This window comes from Mauremys mutica, chromosome 12 (assembly GCF_020497125.1).
Source record: "Mauremys mutica isolate MM-2020 ecotype Southern chromosome 12, ASM2049712v1, whole genome shotgun sequence".
Taxonomy (NCBI): domain Eukaryota; kingdom Metazoa; phylum Chordata; order Testudines; family Geoemydidae; genus Mauremys; species Mauremys mutica.
In genome coordinates, this window is record NC_059083.1 from 18,611,255 (window position 1) to 18,634,744 (window position 23,490).

The 23,490-nt window shown below is 46.8% G+C and overlaps 1 protein-coding gene across 1 annotated transcript; it reads left to right on the forward strand.

The window, feature by feature from the left end:
• The first annotated feature begins 1,251 nt into the window (after positions 1-1,251).
• LOC123346306 (C-type lectin domain family 2 member D-like) lies at positions 1,252-16,680 on the forward strand. Its single transcript, XM_044983646.1, has 9 exons — positions 1,252-1,309; positions 4,925-5,138; positions 7,957-8,031; positions 8,355-8,438; positions 9,919-10,011; positions 11,959-12,170; positions 14,245-14,348; positions 15,470-15,690; positions 16,549-16,680. The coding sequence occupies exons 3-8, from the start codon at positions 7,980-7,982 to the stop codon at positions 15,615-15,617; spliced, it is 693 nt and encodes a 230-aa protein (XP_044839581.1). The 5' UTR covers positions 1,252-1,309; positions 4,925-5,138; positions 7,957-7,979; the 3' UTR covers positions 15,618-15,690; positions 16,549-16,680.
• Positions 16,681-23,490: the final 6,810 nt, after the last annotated feature.

Here is a 23,490-nt window from a genome sequence, read left to right on the forward strand (position 1 = left end):
TTTAAATTAATTGTTAATTAAACAACTTGTATTTGCTTTAAATTGTATGGAATAATCAGTGGGTCAGGGAAGTGCCCAGTGTGGAAAAAACACCCTAGGACACCTTAGCCCCTGTCCTAGGTGACCACAGCAGGGTTGGGGGTCGAGCCCCCCAGGAATCCTGGGCCCAGCCTTGTTGGGGTTACGAGGACTCTGCCAGACAGGAGAGTGGAAGGGGAGTCCTCAAAGGCAGGGAGGCCTCTGGGTAAAGGAAGTGGGAGCAAGGACTCAGATCCTTTCGCTAGCCCACTTCACCGGGGTAGCGCAGAACCCAGGAGAGTTCCCCACAACAGCGGGACTATTCCCCCGCTTACATTTGTTTTGTTTTGTTTTTTTAAGTCGGAAAAAAGGGGAGAATTTTTTTTTAAAGGCAGTGGGGAAAAATGTGCGTAGATTTTCCACCCCACTTTCTCTCACTTCATTTAAGCTCTTTTGCACCTTGGATGGGGGGGGGGGGACATTTTTTAAAAAGTATGTATGATTCCACACACACCCCCATACAGAAAAGAAAAATTTCAAAATGAAATTTTGTCAAAAAATCAAAATTGTGAACATCTGAAATATTTTCCCCCTCAAAACATTGTTTAGACCCTGATCCTGCAAACACTTACGCATGTGCTTGACTTTACTCCTGGGAACAGCCCCGAGGACATCAGTGGAATTACTTGCAGTCCTATAAATTAAGCACATGCATAAATATTTCCAACCTGGGACCCTTAATTTTTTTCAAGCAGCTCTGGTGAATACTGAGTGAAGCAGCAGCACTTCCTCTGCAGGGTCACTGATACAGCAGGCACCACCCACTCAGTTGGGAAAATCCCCAGATTGCAGATCCCACATTTGGGGCTCCTTTACATTGGCTGCAGGCAGCAGGTTAGTGTAGACACTGCCTGTGCCAGGGGGAGAGTTCTCCAGCTGGGGTAGGTAATCCCTCCCTATGAGGGGATAGCTCGGTCGATGGGAGAACAGCACTGTCTACACAGGGATTAGGGCGGTATAGCTGTTGTCTCAGTGGTGTGGATTTTTCACACCCCTGACAGACTAACTATTCCAATGTAAATTCTTTACCAACACCCCCACCCCTTTCAGACAGACGATCAGTTTGCGGTAGGATGGGCCCCAGCTCTGGGCTGTTGTGGGGGATGGGACATAAGGGGTGGGGCTATGCAGAGCTGTTGTTTTTTTCCATGCAGTCACTGGTAGCGCTGGTGGTTCATTTCTGTGTTTGTTTCACTTCTGCAGAGCTGCTGCTGCTGCTGCAGGGGTTAGGGTAAGTGGCGGCTCCTCTGTTACAGGGGCTTGGGCGAAAGGGGCGGTCAGCCTAGGGGGGGGACCAGAGGGGAGAGCGAGCTCCGTAGACAGCCAGGGTGGCTGGGGTGTGTGGGGCTGTTAGGGCATGGAGAGGGGCAGCATGTGGGGCTGCTACCAGACTGGCTCTGAACACCCACGGGCCTTGTTTTCTTTATAGGCTTTTTAACTTAACTGACTGCCAGTCAACTCAGATTAGCCAACAGATCTGCGAAGGGGGGGTCCAGACCCTCCCCAGTCATTTTTTGTTTGACTCTATTGCCAGTTCAATGGCCGTGAGCTAAAACAGGAAACAAAAACTCGTGTTTCCTTAGATTCAGGGCTTGTTTGTGTAGGAAAATGGCACCAACAGCGTGAATTTAAACTGAGCTTGTTAAACCCCTGGAAATGCTCTTAGTTTGATTTAAAAGCAGGTTTTTTTTCTGGTTAAGCTCAGTTTCGTTGGGAACAGGTGAATAGGGTGTCAACACAGGGGTTCACACTGGTTTAATGGAAACGGTTGTGTTAATCCAGTGCACATTTGTGTGTCGAGGTTAGGCGGAGAAGGGGCCTCTGGCTGTTTGGAAGTTAGCAAAGGAAGGTAGGGGCTGTGCGAGGGAACATGGGTGTGTTGATAAACGTCAGCTCAACATTAAGGAATTTGCCAGCGTCCGAGGAGCAGGGTTGTGGATTTTTCCTCTGTTTCATGCTAAACACCAATAGCGGAAAACGAAAACAAACAAACAAAAAACAACCCTGAGGAGTCCTGGCCCAAATAAATGTTAGTTTCTAAGGTGCCACAAGGATGCCTCTTTCTTTTCTTTTCTTTTCTTTTTGCTGATACAGACTAACACGCCTACCACTGAAACCTGTCACCAATAGTGGAATTTGCTTCTAATGGGATATACTAGTTGTTTGAACACTTCATTTCCTTGGGCCTGGTTTCTCTTGCCCTGTGCTTCGTGGTGGTGGTGGTGATTTTAATGTCAAGGGAGAATAAAGTGCTCCCATGCTGGTGTGGTACCATTAGATATCCACTTTGCTCTGTGTAGAAGAAAGAACAAGGAGCGGGCAGCGGTGGATCAGGCCCTGAGCGTTCGTGCTTTGTTACCTGAGCTGAGTTTTTATCTTGGCTGTGTGTGAGAAATATGTAACAGTGGTGATAGACCAGAATAAAACTAGGGATTGCATTCTCGGGGGCCGCTATAATCCAGAGTGGCTCCATTAAAGTCAATGGGTTCTGGGCCAAATTTAGACCTGTGGCTTTGGCTTTTTCGTCCAGTTTGTTTCAGGGCTGGTTAGGACTGCAATAAAAATCCATTTAGGAGATGACAGGGGGGCAGGGTTGCCAATTTTGATTGGACGTATTCCTGGAGGTTTCACCACCTGACATAATCTTTAATTAAAGATTAATCTTTAATTCCTGCAGACTCCGAAACAATCCTGGAGGGTTGGCAACCCTAAAGGGGGGTGATTAGTCCCGCGGTCAAACTCTGAGGCTTGGGGATTTAAGAGGGATATCCTTGGGGGAGGCGAGTAAAGCGGGGGTTGTAGGAGATACACAGAAGAGTGTGTGGGTGCCTGGGTGTGTGGAGGGAAGTTTCTGAATGAGAACGGAATTAGCACTGCACTTGGGTTGAGCCTGAGGGCTGGGGGGACAGTGAATTGGCCACACCCCCGTCCAGGGGGTGGCTGCTGTGGATTAGTGGGTGCGTGCGTGGGGGATCTGTGTAAAATTAATTGCTGCGTATGCATTTAAAATGGCGTTTCAGTCAAAGGCCTGGTGTTTGTATTCTTACCCCTCCTCTCTTCCTGTACTTAACCTCCACACCCTGGGGCCCGGGCCAACTTCCAAACCCAGGGGACAGGCTCAGGGACAACTCAGGGATTTGCCTTCTGTTGCTCTTTGCGTCTTAATTGTTTAGCTGTTGCCCAGAAAATTTCTGGAAACAGTGCATGGGCCAACCAAGCAGTAGACTCCATCCCAGAAATCCCCCACCGAGTCCCTGCCTGGAGAGAGAACCTCCCCTTTTGGATGAGGAAAGCCACTTTCATGGGACTGTGTGACGAGCTCGCCCCAGCCCTGCGGCGCAAGGACACGAGAATGAGAGCTGCCCTGTCGCTGGAGAAGTGCGTGGCGATTGCGCTGTGGAAGCTGGCTACTCCAGATTGCTACCGATCAGAAGCTAACCAATTTGGAATGGGACAGTCAACCGTTGGACCCGTGTTGACAGAAGTGTGCAGGGCTATTAATCACACTCTGCTCAGAAAGAGCATGACTCTGGGCAACGTGCAGGACATTGTGGCTGGCTTTGCACAAATGGGTTTCCCTAACTGCGGAGGGGCAATAGATGGGACGCATATTCCAATTCTGGCACCAGACCACCTAGCCACCGAGTACATTAATCGCCAGGGGTATTTCTCAATGGTTCTCCAGGTGCTTGTGGATCACTGTGGGCGTTTCACAGATCTTAATGCAGGCTGGCCCGGAAAGGTGCATGACGCACACATCTTTCAGAACACTGGCCTATTCAGGAAGCTGCAAGCAGGGACTTTCTTCCCAGACCAGAAGATCACTGTAGGGGAAGTCGAAATGCCCATTGTGACCCTGGGAGACCCTGCTTACCCCTTAATGCCGTGGCTCATGAAACCATACATGGGGCAACTTGACAGCAGCAAGGAACAGTTCAACAGCAGGCTGAGGAAGTGCAGAATGACTGTGGAGTGTGCTTTTGGCCGTTTAAAGGCCCACTGGCGATGCCTGTATGGGAAGTTGGACCTGGCCGATGACAATATTCCTGTGCTTATAGCCGCGTGCTGTACGCTCCATAATATCTGTGAAGGGAAGGGTGAAAGCTTCACTCATGCTGGACTGCTGAGGCTCAGTGCCTGGAGGCTCAGTTTGAACAGCCAGAGATCAGGGCTATATAGAGGGGCACAGCGTGGGGCCATAAGGATCAGGGATGCTTTGAGGCAGCAATTTGAAGCTGAAAGCTACTAATCTTTGTTGCTATGCTCGGGATTGCAGTGCTTGTAATGCTACGGGGTGATTGTTATTGGTGCAGATGATGCACTATGAAGGTTTAACATAATTGTCTGTTGCTTTGCAGGGCTCTGTTTGTTCAGTTAATAGACTAAAGATTGCTTTCAAACCAACACAATTGTTTTACTAAAAAACAACCACCAGAGGAGATAGTCAAACAAACAAAAAAAACCATCAGCAGTGAGGGGGGATAAGGGGAGGTCCCAGGCAGAGGTGGGGTTCCGGGACGGCTAAAGATTTCTGTATGTCCAGGGATCATATCCAACCTTCTCCTTTGGAGTTCAGTGGAGCGGGTACTGTACTTCAGCAGGGCCAAACTGCAGAGGGACGGGTGTTGAGTGTAGTGGGTACCGGGAGTCCACAGTGCTGGACTGTGATGCGGGAGGAGTATTTGGTATTTGACACCCAAAAATCAGAGGCCACTGCTGAAAATGTGGCTGTTGTTAATCCAGCATGTCTCTTAATTCCTCCCTTACTTCTTACCCAAAATGGGGCTCTTACCGAACCGTAGATAATGAAAGCTGCTCCAACCAACCACTGTCTTGTCTCTAACAGGCCTGGTCGCAAGCGAGCAATCGGTGCACGGAAATCCAAGAGCACTGGTAGTTGTGACAACACACTGCGACCCTGGAAGGAAGTGCTGTGGGGGCTTCACCTATAACAGCAAAATGGGTAGCTAGCAGTCGTCCAGGGGCGGCGCTCCCACACAGAGGTTGCAAGATCAAAAAAGCCTTTACTTCAAGTGTGGAAAAGGTCAGCTAGTGCACAGGTGAGTGAGCACCTTAATTCGTCTTCACTTGGAGTCTTCGCACTGAGACTGTGCCCTGTGTTGCTCAGGGCTGTGAAAAATTTCACACCCTGTGTGAGGTAGTTATGTCAGCCAAACCCTGTGTAGACATGGCTCGGTCAATGGAAGAATTCTTCAGTCAACCTAGCTACCACCTCTCGGAGAGGTGGATTCACTACACGCAGTGTTCTCAGTCAGGGGTACGTGTGATACGCAGAGGTCTTCCAGGGGAGTACGTCAACTTATCTAGACATTTGCCTGATTTTACAACAGGCTACATAAAAAGCACCAGCGAAGTCAGTACAAACTAAAATTTCATACAGACTCTGACTTTTTTACACTGCTCTATACACTATACACTGAAATGCAAGTACAATATTTATATTCCAACTGATTTTTTTTTATAATTATATGGTAAAAAAAAAAAAAAGTAGCAATTTTTCAGTAACAGTGGCTGTGACACTTTTGCGTTTTTATGTCTGATTTTGTAAGCAAGTATCTTTTAAGTGAGGTGAAACTTGGGGGTACACAAGACAGATTGGACTCCTGAAAGGGGTACAGTGGTCTGGAAAGCTTGAGAGCCACTGAACTACAGCGACAAAATATCCCCTTCCATCGATGTACGAAGCATCTACACTATGGCACAGATGCAGTGGATGTAGTGTCGACATACCCTAGATTAGGCTGTGATCCTGCAAAGACTTAAGCATGTGCTTAACTTTACTACCCATAATTCCCTCATTCTCTCTCCCCCCACCCCTGGTCATTTAAAAAAAATTTTTTTTTCATGATTGGGGTGGTTAAGAGGAAAAATAAAAAAAATAAGTAAAAGGGGAAAGAAGAAGGAAAAAAGAAAAAGGAAAAATATTTTAGGAAAAAACCCACTCAAATGATCTATTTTGAATATAGCATAACTTACCAATTTTGATATTTTCTATGAACATTTTCTTTAATTTTTTGACTCTCTCTTCTTTAGCTCCCTGTTCCTTAGATCTTGAACTAAGCATGCTTTTGTAGAAACTTCTCTCCACCCAAAAAAATGGGCAGAGGGAAATTCCAGCTACAATGGTGAACGTTTCAGAAAGTTTTGAGTGCCTGAAAATGTGAGGTTTGGGAGGACAGTTGTCATGGAAACAGTTTTGCAACTAGAGCGGGTTGGAAAATGGGTTTTATTCACCGATTTTTATTGGTGACATTTCAAATATTAAAATAGTTCAGTTGCAACCTGAAATGTTACAGTTGGGAAGTGGAGAGAATTCTGTGGCTGGATTTAAAGAATAAATGTACGGTAACTGCTCACTTAACGTTGTCCCGGTCAACGCTGTTTCCTTGCTGATCTATTAGGGAACAAGCTCGGGAACGAGCTCGTTTAAACTTGCGCAATGCTCCCTTATAACGTCATTTGGCAGCTGCCTGTTTTGTCCACTGCTGGCAGGATTCTCTGGAAGAGCAGCCCCTCCTTGTGGGGATTAGAATGGGGGGGGGGAGGGCCAGCAGCCCCCCCATCAGCTCCCCTAAATTCCCTGTAAGCCAAAGTATGTGGCTCAGCAGTTGCTCAGCAGCAGTTCAGCTGTCCCTACCCCCACTGCCGCCCCCTGCCTTGGAGCTGCTCCTGGGAGCCTCTGGCTTGCTGGTGGAGGGGTGGAAAGGGGGGCTGATGTCAGGATGGCCCCCTGCTCCGTATCCCCTCTTCACAAAGTGGAGGAGGGGGCAGGGCTCAAGAACAGAGCGGGGGAGGGGGAGCTTGCTGGAAGCTGTTGCTTCCTGTCTGAACTGGCTGATCTGCTTAAAAGGGCAATGTACTTGAAGTGGGATCAGCGTGCTTAAAGGGGCAATGCATGTCTCTCTTTTTCACTCATGCACCCCCCGCCCCCCAGCACTTTGGCAAGTCAGCACCTGTGCAGCCGTGCATGTGCTGTCCGGTGGAGGGAGTGGTGCGCTCCAGCTGGATAACGTGGGTTCATCATCATGTTCAGTTTTTGCAGGAAAGTGTTTGCAGCCACTGCCCTGCATCTATTGCGTTTCCTCCCTCCTGCCTCAGTCCATGCTGCCTTGTAGAGTGTGAGGCTACATTAACAAGAGCCTATTAGCCCTTGAGGGCTCAGCCGAGTGCTAGTTCATCATTTAGCAGTAAGGCATCCCTGGGAAATATCCCATCCTCTGACTCCTACACCTCAACCAAGCTTCACAATCATTCATTGCTGTATACAATATTAAACTGTTTAAAATTGTTTAAAACTTATACTGCATATGTATATAATGTCTTTTGTCTGTTAAATTTTTTTCCCCTGGAATCTAACCCCCCATTTACATTAATTCTTATGGGGAAATTGGATTCACTTAACATAGTTTCGCATAAAGTCGCATTTTTCAGGAACAGAACCACAACGTTGAGTGAGGAGTTACTGTATCTGTTTTCTGAGCTCTCCCAAGTGCCCCCTAGGGGCTGTAGCTCAAAGGGGGGACTCCTTTACACGTGAGATGCGCGGGGGAGTGCTCACGGCGTAGATACAGCCACAAAACTCTCCTGACCCATTGTGGCAGTCTGCTCAATACGCTGACTTCCGGCAGTTCGAATAATTTCCACCTATTCTGAAATGTCACTGTAATTTAATTTAATCCAATCCAGTGAGCTCTTGTCCATCCTGTTTTAGCCTGGCATATAGGAACTGGACAGACACTGCCACCTACTGGAGGAGCCTTTGAAAGGAAAGAACCTAGAGCTGGGATTGTTACAGCTGACCTGGAAAAGTTGGTCAGGAGACAGGGACATTTTTATTACCTTTATTTTTGTTCCCAGCCAGTTCTGTTCTGAGAGCAAAAATGGAGATTGCCATTCAGCATCAACATGTGGACCCAGAGAAGCAGGAGTCAGGTAATTTGACAGTCCCTCCTACCTCTTTTTCTTTGTTGGGGGTGAGGAGGAAACATGGTCTCAACCGGAATCGGTTCCTGAGCATCAGGGACGGGTCCAACTTTCACAGGGGTGAGGAACCATTGTGGGAGTTTGCAATGGCTCAGCACCTTTCAAAGTAAGCCAAAGAAGTTCCAGACAGAGCTGAGACAGAACAGAGACACCACAAAACGAAAGGGTGTCGGATATTTCGGGCCAGATCCTCAGGGGGTGTAAAACTCTAGAGTCCATGTCTCCTTCTGCTGTGGTTTGTTGCTACTTGGGACTTGTCTTTACCTTGGCAGGGGAAAAATTGATTTGGCCGGAGACTCAAAGCACCAAGTCACCCATCCAGCGAGAGGAAAACATTCTGTGTCATGATCAGAAGGGTAAGCCAAATTACAACATAAGTATTTAGGCCAGTGGCTGCACGCTTTGCGTGTCTTCTCTCTGGCAATAACCCACAGCCTTGTGTGTGTTGATGTCAGAACGAGAGTTCCTCATTTGAATGTTAAATGTGTTTCTTGTTACGCCAGCCAGGGTTAATGTTGAGATGTCGTAAGTCAGGGACATCTCTCATACTCTTGGAGCACGGACCATCTCTTAATAGAGAGAGTATCTTGTAATTTCCCTGGCCCAAACACAGTCCCGCAACATCCTTGTGGTAACTACAGCACTTACTTTCCTGGAAAAGCAACAGTAAAGAAGTGCTTAGGCCAGAATTTTCAATGGTCCTCAGCCAAATTTTCAGAAGAGCTCAGCACTACAGCTACTGGGAAAATATGTGTGTGGGAGGGAGGTGGGGTGTGTGTGTGTTTTTGTTTCTTTGGGTCCCACCCCCCAGCAGAAGACCTTTTATTTGGGGGGATGGAGTGGGAGGCAAAAATTCAAAACCCAACATACTTTGATTTGGAAATTCTGCCATGGTGCCTCGTGGGAGTTGTAGTTTGGGTACTTCATGCCCTCATTCCCCTGTATAGGCCCAGCTGCCTGGTTGAACTACATTTCCCATTAAGCACTGTGGTCTCCCCTCTTGGAGAGGGGAGGTGGTGCGTCAGGGGAGATCGAGTGCTTCCATGCGCCCATTCTCCTACATGGGCCAGGCTTTAACTACAGCTCCCATGAGACGCTGCAGCAGCATTTCCAAACCAAAATATTTCTGTTTTCAGGCATTCAGGTTTTTGATGAAGAATCAAATTTTTTTGTGTAAAATTTTCCATCTAAACTGGGGTCTTTTAACAAACTTTTTTTTGCTAAACATGTCTGCTTCCTTTGGAAATAGATTTCCATTTGGAAATGTTGCCACAGTGCCTCATGGGAGTTGTAGTTCAGTTACCTCATGTCCCCATTCTTTATGGCCTGGGCTCTGCATTGGGACTATATCTCCCATGATGTACCACAGTCAGAGACTCCCTTGCAAAGAAGAGAGACTCTGATGCATCATGGGAGCTGTAGTCTGGTCAGGGAGCACCTCCTATAGAGGAAAATTCGGGCATGAGACACTTGAACTACAACACCCATGAGTCACTATGATGGTATTTCCAAATAAAAATAGTTTTGCTGTTGATATTTGGGGGCGGGAGGAGTGAAAAATCAAAAATTTCCTTGGAAAAGTTTGATTAAAACTTTTTTTTTCTATTTTTTTTTCAACTATCCCCAAGGGATTAAAAAAGCCATTTTCAGACTAGCTCTACTACTGATAGCTGAGTGGCCTATATAGAATTTTCACTCTTGTTCTCCTTTCTCAACGTTAAGGGTTAACTGCAAATCAACCAGGTTTTTGTTTTGTTTTGTTGGCTAATAAGTCTAGTGACTGGCTAGTTCCTCCACCAGAACAGCCCTAGGGATTCATGGCTCTTTCTCTTTCAGTTCCTGTGTGTACATGGGGGACGGCCACTCGTCTCAAAGTCCTAGCTGGAATCGCAGGCACAGCTGTGGCTATAACTCTCATCATTTTAGCAGGTGTGTGGCCACCTTTGCTTCCCCCAGTCTTTGTGTTCTCTGAGCGCTGGGATTGCTACAAACTCTTACCTTGTCCTCATGGCTTCTGGCAGTGGAGGTTCTGCTTTGCTCCGCTCCAGCACAGTACTATCTGCAAGGCGCTCAGCTACTAAAGGATTTAACCAGGGACATTCGTCCTGTCCCCCAACCCAGGGAATTACCATCTCCATTTTAGAAGTGGGGAAACCAAGACACAGAGACTAGGGCCGTAGTTCTCAAAAGTGGCCTCTGATTAATTGTATTAGTTTGGCTGGCTGACTAGAGACCACTTAAAGGGGCCTGATAGTTAAAGGTGCTGGGTACTCACAACCATAAAGTCTGTGGGGCCCATAGGATTCAACCCTGCTGAGGTATCTCAAGTCAGGCAGCTGAAAAATCAGAGGTCTCCCTTGGAAGTCCAGCAATCAGTGGCAGAGAGAGGATTTGAACCCAGAGCTTCCAAGTCCTAGCCCAGAGCCTTCATCACAGGACCGGTCTCTCCCATTCCAGCAGTTCTCAAAAAGGCTTTATCTAAGACACATCTTCTCCTGACCTATCCCTTTTCTTCTGCAGGGTATACGGCCATCAGGCTGTTCCCCATCCTCCACCTAACCCCTAATGTACAGCCAGTTCATCTCCCCCCCCCCCGGTTGTGTCCATTTGCAGATGTAATGTACCTTGTAATGCTTTAGGAATGTTGTCAGACTGGGTCAGACCCGAGGTCCACCTCTCTCCAGTCTCCGAAGATGGCCAGATACTTCAAAGAAAGATGTAACAAACTCTGCAGTAGAGAGTTATAGAAAGTGTGTTCCTAACTGCCGGAGCCTGATTTCTTACAGAAATCTGCTAAAAGATGCTGCCTATTTCATGGGGTTTTGCCTAAATGAAATTTTTTATGAAAATAGGTATATCTCCAATTATTTATTTATCTCCTAGAACTGGAAGGGTCCTTGAAAGGTCATTGAGTCCAGCCCTCTGCTTTCACTAGTAGGACCAAGTACTGGTTTTTGCTCCAGATCCTTAAGTGCCCCTCTCAAGGATTGAACTCACAACCTTGGGTTTAGCAGGCCAATGCTCAAACCACTGAGCTATCCCTCCCCCTGCTGCCTATGGAAAACAATTTCCCCCCCCCCCATTGAAAAACCAAATGATGGAAAACCAGAAAGTTTTCAGCTGAAAGTTCATGTGGAGCCTGCCTGCTTGCTCAGTTGAAGCACAGCGGGACTGGGGGTGGGGAGGTGGAGTTTGTCCCTGGAGCAAGGGGCCGGAGAGAGCCAGGGCCCTGGGGGGATGAGAAAGCGGGATGGGCCATCACAGGCAGCCAGCCTGGCTGCTGGCCCCGTTCCTCAAGCACTGTGCACTGTCAGGAATCAGGATCCCTCCTCCTCCCAGCAGCAGCTGCTCTTCCCACCCTCCTGGTGGCAGAGACCAATCACGGTTATTTTTGGTGTCCGGTCAGCACTGCACAGGTCCCTTTTTGACTGGACTTTCCAGTTGAAAACCAGACACCTGGCAACATTCTCCTTTATGGGCTGGGTTTGCCAGCTGGACTACATCCCTATAATGCATTATAGCCAGGGAGTCCCATGATGCAACACTTCCCATCACCAAGATGAGAGATTGGGGCGCATCATGGAAGATGTAGTCTGACCAGGGAGCCTGGAATATAGAGAATGGGGAAATGAGGCACCCAAACTACAACTCCCATGAGACACTGCAGCAGCATTTCCAAATCAAAATATCTGGGAGTCTGATCGCCGAAAATTCAGTGTTTTCTGCAGGGGGTGGAAACCCATTTTCTGACCAGCTGTAGTTGAAACCATGGGCTACCTCTTTCCTTCCACAAAGCCTGAATCTTTGGGGCTTATTCCGCTTCCCAGTCCAGAAGCAGAGGAGAGAATCTAACTGTTCTCACGTTCTCACTTTCAGTGCTGACAACCAGATCCCATGTGACCAGTTCTCCTTCCCCTGCCGCCTCGTATCCAGTCTCCTGTCCAGGCCCGTCCTGCCCAGGCAGCTGGATCGGGTACCGAGGGAAATGCTATTATTTCTCAGAGATGGAAGGGAATTGGACCTACAGCCAGAGCCAGTGTTCAGCACTCAGTGCCTCCCTGGCTGTGATTGACAGTGAGCAGGACCTGGTAAGAAGGAAACAAATGCCTATATATATATATATATATATTATAGCAACCACAACACACAGATTTTGGAATAGTCAGGAATGAGTCATGCCAGGGCCCCAGTCCCACAGCTCATCAGCAAAGCCGCTGGTGCCTCTAGTGGCAGGAGACCAAGTGGAATGGAAATTCTGGTAGTTGAATTCGAATCTGCCTCTTTTAACGAAGTCATGGCAGAGATTTCACAGAAGGTTGACAGGCCATTGCAATTAATAATAATAATATTTATCACTGTAGCACCTAGGGGCCCTCATCATAGACCGGGACCCCTTTGTGCTAGGTGCTGTACAAACACAAAATGAAAAGACTGTCCCTGCCCCATTATGAATCTAGTTCTCCCTTCCCACAATTAAATGCCTTCTAACTTTCTTCAAAAAAATCTTAGCACATAATTTTTCCTGCTTGGTTTCAGCCCCAGAGGGTCTAATTGCTAGTGCAGGAGGAGAATAAGAAGCTTCCCCCAAAATCACAAGGCTGCTCACTGGAAGGTGATTGACCTGCTGCACATCTTATGTATTGACAATGCCTAAATTGTCATAGTGACGGGTTTGGTCACAGAGACCCCCTTGGGACTGTCACCTGACGTGCTGAATTTACCTCTGAGCCATTTTCCCTGCCAGCTTGGGACTCCAGAACCCTGCCTCGTTGAGCCAGACACGCAAGCCTGCTGCAACACAGACCCAGGTCTGGACCACGCCCCCAAAGCTGCAGACTTTAACCAAAAACTGCTCAGCAGGTCACCTTTCTCCAGCACCCAGTTCCCAATTGGATCTAAACCCTGAATAAATCCGCTTTACTCTATACAAAGCTTATACAGGGTAAACTCATAAATTGTCCACCCTCTATAACACTGATAGAGAGAGATGCACAGCTGTTTGCTCCCCCAGATATTAATCACTTACTCTGGGTTAATTAATAAACAAAAGTTAATGTATTAAGTATAAAAAGTAGGATTTAAGTGGTTCCAAGTAATAACTGACAGAACAAAGTAAGTTACCAAGCAAAATAAAACAAAACATGCAAGTCTAAGCCTAATACATTAAGAAACCGAATACAGGTAAATCCAATAAGCATCTTTCACTGACTAGACTCCTTCCTAGTCTGGCCCCAATCCTTCCCCTGGTACAATCCTTGTTCATTCCAGCTCAGATGGTAACTAGGGGATTTCTCCATGACTGGCTGCTCCCTTTGTTCTGTTCCACCCTCTTTTATAGCTTTGGCACAAGGCAGGAATCCTTTGTTTCTCTCTGGGTTCCCATCCCTCCTTCTAAATGGAAAAGCACCAGGTTAAAGATGGATTCCAGTGTCATGTGACGTGACATGTTCACATGTCCTGTGAGCCCCCCTCCATTCTTTCAGGATTGGCCCGCACATAGGCAGTGGAGGCTTGCAGGTAAACAGAGCCATCTACAGTCAATTGTCCTAGCTAATGGAAGCCTTCAAGATTCCAAACCACCATTAATGGCCCACACTTTGCATAACTACAATAGGACCTCAGAGTTATACTTCATATTTCTAGCTTCAGATACAAGAATGATATATGCATACAAATAGGAGGAATATATTCAGTAGTTTATAACCTTTGTTATGATACCTTACAAGAGACCTTTTGCATAAAGCATATTCCAGTTATATCATATTTACACTCATCAGCATATTTCCATAAAACATATGGAGTGCAATGTCACAGTCATCTTTAGGTTTCAGAGTTGACACACCGTAGTGGTGCACAGGACAGTTCATGCCACTCTCAGACCTATTAGATCAGACTCTCTATAGACTGAGGCAGTTGTTGATGCGTAAGTCACATTCTGGGCAGCTCCCCCATCTCAAAGCTATTGTCTCAGGCTCTCTGCAAACTCAGGCAAGAAAGCTGACACCGTAGAACACAATTCTTCCGCCAGTGGTGAATTCTGTGGCTGCAGATTTCACGGGGTTCTGATTGTTATTCTTCCGTAATGCAGGAACATAATGCTCTATGGGATTGTCTGTGGCCTTTGCACATAACTGCTTCCCCCTTTGCTTTTCTTCTTGTAAGATTTTCATGCTGCGCTTTAAAGTCAGAACAGATCCATGGATCGGCCTCCGGAGGGAGCCCGGTCAGGGGTGGAAATGGCCCAACGGTTTGGAATTCAACAACTCGTGAGTCCTTTTCTTTCTCTTCTTACCGACTGTCAGGCTTTTGGTTGAAGTCATGTAAAATGCCAGCTGTGGTGGCGGCAGCCAGCCAGGGTTCTTGATCTACAATTTAGAAATGTGGAAAAACCTGTCTTGTGTCTCCGGTTGCCACCCATGTTCTCCCCTGCTGGGCGGGAGTGGATTTCTGGGACCTGGCGAGTTGGCTTCTTATCAGAGGAGAAATTAGCGGTGTGGAGTTTGTTGGGTATATTAAGTGTAATCGTCTCACATAGAGTAGCACCCTGAGGGAGTAACTCTAATAATAGAGGCCTGATTTGCCACTTATGTAAAACTGGGGTGTAACTCCATTGATTTCAACCCTGGGGTGAAACGGGCCGGCGAGCTTGAAATCCTTCCCATTTCTAGAGCTGACAGAAATTTATCTAGAATTAAAAATTTGTAGGTGGGGGGTATGTCAAAAAATGGCCCTTTTTTCCAAATGGAAAACTCTGAAAAAATGTCCGGCGTGGTTCTTTTTTTAAATATTTGAAACTTTGTATTGAAAGTTTTGATCCATTGTCTTGTTTGCGTCCTGTTTCCCAGTCAATTTTGAAAATCAAAATTGTTGTTAAAAATGACAATTTTTGGAAGGGAAAAATGTGACCAAAAACTTTTTAAAGAAATGGAAACTAGGTCCATTTTGAGCCCTGGGGAATAAAAACAATGTCAACAGCTCAGAAATTTGGGGGAAGGATACTGAGTTTTCTTTTTTTTTTTTTAATTAGCTCTAAGGTAAAACTTTCAAAAGCTCCGAAGTGACTTAGATGGCTACGTCCCACTTTCAAAATTGACATAGGGCCTAAATGTCATTAGCTTTCAATGACATTTAGGGCCCAGATCCTCAAAGGTATTTATAAATGGAAGTGAGGAGCCTACACGGCTTTGAGGATCTAAGCCTAAGTGCTGGTGTGCCTTTTGAATATGGGGCTTAGATGCCTTTGAAAATGCTACCCCAGTCCTCCCTGCTCCCTGATTGGCTCAAGACATTAAATTCCTCTCCTACCAGGGAGGAGCCTGAGAGTGCTGTGTAGCCTCACAAGCGTGGAGTGTCTGTCTCTTAGCGTCACCTCACCTGTTCGTTCCAGGTTTGTCATTCGAGGGGAATCCGACTGCGCTTTCCTGAGCGAAGACACCGTCAGCTCTTCGAGATGCTACATTGAGCGAAACTGGATCTGCAGCAAACCCGATGCCTATGCAAAGGGAACTGATACGAGGGGGGGCTCGAGAGTCTAAAAGTTAAAATTGCAGCTCTGCTTTGAAATAAGATTTTGAAAAATGGCATTGGAGGGGTGATAAATGAAGAGGGGTGGGGGGGGGGCATAGCTCCCTTTGATGGACACCCAGCCAGCCAGTTAGCTGTAAAATCCCTCTTGGTAGCTGTTCTCTACTTGCTTTACCTGGAAAGGGTTAAAAAATCCCCCAGGTAAAGAAAAGAAAGTGGGCACCTGACCAAAAGAGCCAATGGGAGGGCTAGAACTTTTTAAAATTGGGAAAAACTTCCCTTTGTTGGTTGTTCTCTCTGGGCTGCAGGGACATGGAGCAGCAATGCTATAAGCAGGAATGCTGGGTAAGGTTTGAACTAGGTATGAGAAATACCTAGAAGGAATCATTTGGATAGGTAATGTTTAGATAAACACGATCAAGTTATATCTTTATTTTGGCTTGTGGATCTCCTCTGTGCTAGTCCCAGATGCTTTTGTTTGCTTGTAACCTTTAAGCTGAACCCCCAAGAAAGCTATTTTGGGTGCTTGATTTTTGGAATTGCTGTTTTAAAATTTAGCAAAAGCCTAAATTCCAAATGTATTTTCTTTTTTGTTTTTAATAAAATGTACCTTTTTTAAGAACAGGATTTGGATTCTTGTGTCCTAAGAGATTTGTGCACATGGTTTTTTTTTATTAGCTGGTGGCAACAGCTAATTTCCTTTGTTTCCTTTCTCAGCTCGTGTGTGTGTGTGTGTGTGTGTGTGTGAGAGAGAGAGAGAGAGAGAGCGCAAGCTTGAGGGTATCCAACAGGGAGGAATTCTCAAGTCCTCTTTCCTGGGTCCAAGGCGGTTTTTTGCATTTGGGTGGTGGCAGTTTTTACCAAGCCAAGGTCAGAGAAAAGTTGTAACCTTGGGAGTTTAATACAAGCCTGGACTAGCCAGTATTAATTTTTAGAATCCTTGTGGGCCCCCACTTCCTGCATTCGAAGTGCCAGAGTGGGGATTCAGCCTTGACTGGAGGTTTCAGGGTTATTACTTCTCAGCAAATCTATCAAACGTGCCCATGTTCAAGGGAAAAACTGCAAGCCAAACTTTCCCCACCGTGACCCTGCCCAGGAAACCTCCTCACCCAGTCCAATTCCCATGCTGCCTTGGTGACCTCTGGGTAGCCCCATTGCTTCCTGTGGGGCTTGCACAGCTATAAGGCCCAGATCCACAGAGGGTCTTAGGCATTGCAACACTCAGTGTTTCAAAACCTAGCGCGTAGGGGCCTGGCCACCCAGCAGAATCCACAGCTCTGAATTAGGCGCTCTCCAAATAAGGCACCCTTACTTTGGAATGAGAGCATCCACCCATGGGAGTTAATCCACTTTCATTCAACACCCCCTCTCTTATTCTGGATTAATTTTTAGGTGTGAACAAGCCCCCCATAAGAACCTAAAACACTTAGTGATTTTGGAAATTGTACCCATAGCATGTGTGTGTATATATCTTTCAATAAGAACATACAGAAAACGACACCTCGGAGATACTGGTTTGTGCTCTGCAAACACCTTTCTATATTTTAACAAAAATAAAATTCCAGTTGCAGTAAGAAATGAAGACTCAAGTTCTGACCCAGTGACAGCAGCTAAACCTGAGGCCTTGGGGCTCCACGTGTATCTTACACTCTGAGGCCCAGGAACTTATGCACGTTGGTCTAGATTTGTTTTCTGTGGTGTTGCCCTTCCTTTAGTTTAAACTGGAATCTTGGATGCTTGACTGTTTTCCAAATGCTCTTTGCAGAACCTGATCAGAAGTCAATTGAGTTGTTTCGCTAGTTTGCATCAAGCCTGTTTGGTGCTTGGTTCTCTGTAGCAAAATAAAACGTGAAACATTCGAGGGGGGGGCAGGCATAGGTGTCCACTCCGTGGGTGCCCCGGGGCTGGAGCACACATGGGGAAATGTTAGTGGGTGCTCTGCACCCACCGGCAGCCAAGTTCCCCTCCACCCTGCCCCACTTCCTCCTCCTCCTCCTCCTCCGCCTGCCTCCCAGTGCTTCTCCCCGGCCGCCGCAAAACAGCTGTTGGACCGCTTTGGGGGCAGGGAAGGAGCAGGAACGCGGCACGCTCAGGGGAAGAGGCAGGGCCGGGGTGGGGATTCGGGGAAGGAGTCAGAACAGGGGCAGGGACTTTGGGGAAGGGGTTGGAATGGGGGTGGGGCAGGGGCAGGGCCTCATGGAAGGGGTGGGATTGGGGCGGTGCCGGGGGCAGAGGGGAGTCGAGCACCCACTGGCAGGAGCAGAAGTCGGCGCCTATTGGGGGAGGTGGATTTGTCCATTTTCTCTACTTGGTTCCCCGCACCCCCTCTTTTCCCTCAGGCCTTTCCCCCCTTGCTGACATTTAGTTGTTACCTAGATCTAAAGAGCTGCCCCTTGTAGCTGTTTGCAAATGGCTCAAACCTCTCGCTGTGTTTTGTGTCACTGACCAGACTGTTGTGTTTATATTGTGGTTGTGGCGGGTCCTTCCTGACCCTGTGCGATGGATCTCTGCACTGCGATAAAATCCCTGGGAAATTCTCCCTCCCCGTTCTGTGTCCTGGGGCCCAAATGTCTTTTGTCTAACAGCAAAGGTACAAATCCTGGTTTGTCACTACAGGTCGAAGGCTGATGAGCTGTTTTATCAAAAACTCCAGCACTCGAATGTTCACAGTTGTTGGTGTCACTAGGCATAAATCTAGGTAACTCGGGAGGATGGCTTTGGGCCTATGTGACCCAAAGTACCTTTGTGTAAAGTGCTTTTGTTAGCCTTACTAAACTTTTGTAACCTCTTGTGTTATGTGCTAATTACTGGCAGCGGCAAGGCTGCTTGATACTAGATGTAGCCAATACTAAATAAGATAGGCGGAAAGCAGGTGCTGTAATTAAAGTTATATGCATGAGAACGTAGCCCCCATGGTGGGAAAGTACAGATAACTGATCACAGAAGAGTTGCTAACGAGCTAAAGTGGTTTTTGCCAAGTATGACTTAACTGCTTAATATAATTGCCATTGCAAAGTGTATTTGCTGCATGGGAATGAAAGGTGGGGGGAGAGGAGGAGTGTGGGGGTGATGGGAATGCTTAGCTGAAGTTATGTATAAAGAGAGAAAAACCGCTTGTATGGGTGTGCAGGATTTGAGATTGCTATGTCTCCCTTGCACCTTATTTGGGCTCAAATAAACTTTTTTTTTGCTTCTCCACCTTGGTGAGTTTATTGGAAGCGAAGCACACCGGGCAACGAACCACTGTTGCTGTCGCCTCGGGCCTCTGTGCCGGCAACACTGGCTCTAGGCAATTTAATTCTCTTGTATCTGGAAATATTTCCTCCCCTCCTTTTCTGAAACCACAGGCCAGAGGCCTTGGAATATATGGGTATCTTTCCCCACACACATGCTTAAAATCATCAATTGCCAAAGCCTAAAAGGAAAGGCCCTTGGCTCTACAAAGACCGCATTAACTTCCCTGTTTGTAACCAGATGGCTTCTGTGGTGCTGTGAGGGCTGTGCTGGAATCGCGAGCTGTCGCTTTAAGGGATAGTTGAGGGAAGGGGGAGGCTGCCTGGTCCTGCTTGCACACTGGAGGGCCCTAGTGAAGCCTGGCACCTGGGAACAGCAACCAGTAGAAAGAAGTGGCCTAGGACAAGGGGGAGTTGTGTATATGAGGATTTTGTTTATACCCTTTGATCTGTATTTAAATTGGGGGGGGGGTGTTACACATCGAGGCGGAGGCACATGGTAGTGACCGGAGCACAAGGCCACTGCCTGGTCTGTCGCTGCCGTTCTGTGGGTGATGTTCAGCCCGGCGTGAAAGGCCGGTGCACAGCCCTGCACGGCACTGAAGTGCTAATCTTGTGTGGGGATACGGGAGGCAGGAATAGACGAATGGAGCAGCTTCGCAACAGCACCTCTGCTGCTCCTCCTTTCACCCCCGTGCACCATGGAAGGGGTTTTCCGGTGACACTGGTGCAAAGGCCTGCTGCAGCCTTCACTCCCCTGCTCACACGCTGGGGTAGCAGCTGCTAGAAGGGGCTGGGCTGGAGCCCCTGTGCTCTGGCTTGGGGACAGGGAGAAATGGGGTTTATAGAGGTCGGTTGGGATCCCTTTGATAAAGTGAATTGCACTTTAGATAAGTCAGTTAAACTTCCTTGTGCCTAGTTATTGCACGTGGCAGAAGAGACGTAACATGTCGCTTAGTGTTACACAGCCATTTAAAGCAGCAAATTAGGAATTAATCATTACTGTCATTTCACACCCAGAGAGCTGTTGTAATAATTGGGGCCTACCCCAGCTATGAGCCGAAATGTCGAACTGTGGGTGAGTTCATACAATGTCACAACGAATGCTGACAGAAAACGAAACAAAAGGCTGAATTCGTTGAAAGAAAAAGGTCGATTGATACAAGCCAAGGTCTGGGTGAAAATCAGGTCTGGTAAACAGGGGAATAGAGTGGGAAGGCTTTTAGAGGTCTCTATTCAGTCACAACCCACTTCTGGAAAGCTGGGCCTATATTCTTAAACATTTCCAGAATACCATATACAAATCTCATGCATATGTATTTTTCAGAATAGCTCTGGATCCAACATCTTCCACTCTGGGACCTAAACAAGGCTCTGATGTTGGGAACACACACAGACCCCTGCTTTACTTTAAAAGCATGAGTAGCAAGTTAAGCACGGGCTTCAGCGTCTGAATATCTGGCTGGTCCTGCAGAGGCAGCTACTAGGGGCTGAGCACTTAAATAAAATGGCCAATAGTGAGACTGTGTCTGTTGTAGATGCAGATAAAAGCATAAGACGAGGCTTTGTGGTTATGTACAACTGTCACTGAAGTTTGCCCAGATGGCTCTTCCATCCAAAACGAGGTACCAGGCATCAGTTTTACATTCGCATTTAGGCCCCACTTGTGCAGATATGTGTGTGAGACGTTGTACCCCGTAATGCTTTATGGGAATATGCTTATGAATGTATATATGACATCACTGGAATATCTTTTATGCTACATATGCCATGTAACATATCTCTGCAAAGGTTATGATCTACTGAATATATCTGTCCTAATTGTATGCATGTGTCACTTTTGTATTCAAAGTTATGAATATTGGCCGTGTACTTGTTTGATTTTAAGTAGCCTCAGTAAGGCATTTGGGCAGCTTCTTTAGAAAGGAATTTGCAAGTTAAGTGCCCAATCAAGAAACACTTAACGGACAATGGATCTTGGAAGGCTCCAATCCACATAAGAAGTCTATCTGAGGCCGTTCAAGGTAGCATGTGAACCATGGCTGTGACTTGTAAGTTCTGAGTCATGCGTGAACATGTGACTTGCCCATGTGACTCCAAAACTCCATCTTGTTGCTGGTATTCTACACAGGGGAAGGGAGGGGTGTCCACCCACAAGAGAAAGGTCTATTTAAACCCCTGGAAGACCCCTCCATTTGGTCTTCAGCTGACTCAAGAGATAGCCTCTCCACCCCCAAAGGATACGTGAAAGAAACTGGAACAAAGGACAGTAACCCCAAGAGTGTGAGCGATTGCTGGACCCAGACTAGAAGGAGGCTAGTCTGTAAAAGAAGCTTACTGGAACATCTCTGAGGGTGAGGTTTCACCTGGAATCACTTTCTTACTGTATTAGGCATAGACTTGTGTGTTTTATTTTATTTTGCTTGGTAATTCACTTTGTTCTGTCTGTTACTGCTTGTGTTGTACCAATATAATAAAAACCAGCAGGATCTTATTAAGAGGGATAAGGCAAAGATGCCACATTTATTGTAAATACCATAACAAAACAAAAGACAATGTTTTTCTACTTATTTCTATCACTACTTATTCCTTATACACACACAGACACATATTCATCCACACAATCATTCATTCAGGTTCTGTATAGATGTTATAGTTACCAGCCTAGATGTTGCTCATGCCAAGTTACTGGCCAGGTATCTTGGTCATGAGGATGGAGCCGAGTCTGTGTCAGATGCATCTGATGCTCCTGGAGGCTGGCAGCAGAACCATAGACTCCAAGTCCTCAGTCTTTAGAGTCCAGTTTTATAGGGATTTTTCCCTATGTTAGTTCATAGGAGTTGCTTCATTTTGCTGTTGCTAAATCAATCAGCAGGTGGCTGGCTCCATGTTGTTAGATGTTTTGTTTTTCCTTCCTTTGAGGTGTGGTGGGTGGATTCCAGTTTGCCCTCCGGGGGTCATCTGGTTGATCCTACTTGACACCTTCTTCAGCCGACACTGAATTCTTCAGGCTGGTGACTCCCTAACCATTCATTCACATACATTCTCTATGTTAATCACATCTATTTCACTGTCTCTTTACTTTTTGGGGTGTTACCAATTTATGTGAGACTCCCTGTCTTTTAACAATCAAAGATAAAGTGAGATGAAAACTTAGAGGGTGGGGGTCTCTATTTATACACTATAACAGCTACTGTTTTGGCTTACTTAGAGTTAATTAATGTTTAACAAGTTTTATACAAAGTATTTCTTTGAGCAGGCTTCACACAGACACAGCTGGTGGCTTGCAAGTTAGAGGCTAAATGTTGGGAATCACAAATTTACTTCTAACATAAACCTTAAGTTATAAAGTATCAATTAACAATAAATCAATAAATCATTTCTCATATAAACCATGTTTAATATAAACCTTCTTTAATATCCCTACACTTGGAACCACTTCAGTCCTACTTTTTGTATTTAATAAAATCACTTTTTACTTATTAATTAACCCAGAATAGGTATTAATACCTGGGGGAGGGGCAAACAGCTGTGCATATCTCTCTATCAGTGTTTTAGAGGGTGAACAATTTATGAGTTTACCCTGTATAAGCTTTATACAGAGTAAAATGGATTTATTTGGGGTTTGGATCTCAATGGGAGTTGGGCATCTGAGTGTTAGAGACAGGAGCACTTCTTAAGCTGTTTTCAGTTAAGCCTGCAGCTGTTGCGGGATGTGGTTCAGACCTGGGTCTGGGTTTGCAGCAGCCAAGCGTGTCTGGCTCAAACCAGGCAGTGTTCTGAAGTCCCAGGGTGGCAGGGGAAGCAGCTCAGAGGTCGTCTAAGCACATCAGTTGGCAGTTCCCAAGGGGGTTTCTGTGATCCAACCCCCTGCCAGCCCCAGAAGCACCCAGTCAGGACCGTTAGGTAAGGGAAGGCTGCTGGCAATGTGTTTGGAGGGAGATTCAAAGCTCACGCAGCCAATGGGAAGAGCCCGTTTGCTCAGAGCCTGCTGTATTGGTGGATGATACAGAACGAATATGCAGCTGGTAGTAACAGGTGCTTCCTTATCATACCGGGCTGTGCTGCACTCACTCAGCTTCCTGCGCACTGAGACATGTGGCAACACAGGCTGCTTGCTTTGGGAGATAACATGCAGGGACACCCCCCACCATGGCCTGGCTGAGGCAGGTAAGAGATGGTTTTTATTCCTTCCCAGGGCGCATTTACACCCAACAGCAGGAAAGAGCCCAGGGGCCTTGATTTTCCAGCTGCGACTGGTGATTCTGGGGGCCCAGCAGCTGGAGACACATGAAAGGCACCTGATTTTTCAGAAAGTGCCAGTGGCACCCGCCCTCTGGCCCTCGTCCTCCTTTAAGATGCCCCAAGCTGAGACCCCCTAATCACCAGTCTGGGTGGAAAGTCTTGGCCTGTAGTTCCCAGGGCATTTTTGAAAGAAACATGGGGAAAGATTGGGATTGATTTGTAGTAAACAATCCAAATGATAACAGGGTAGACGGGTCTGTCAGGGGGGGCTGTCACCCACCCACACCCCACTGCACACAGGACTTGTAGGAGAGGGAGGAAGAAGCAGGCTTATTTTTTGCTCCCACTGCTTTTGGAAATCTGGCACCTAAATGGGAGCAGAGCCCTTCTGAAAATCTAACCCCAG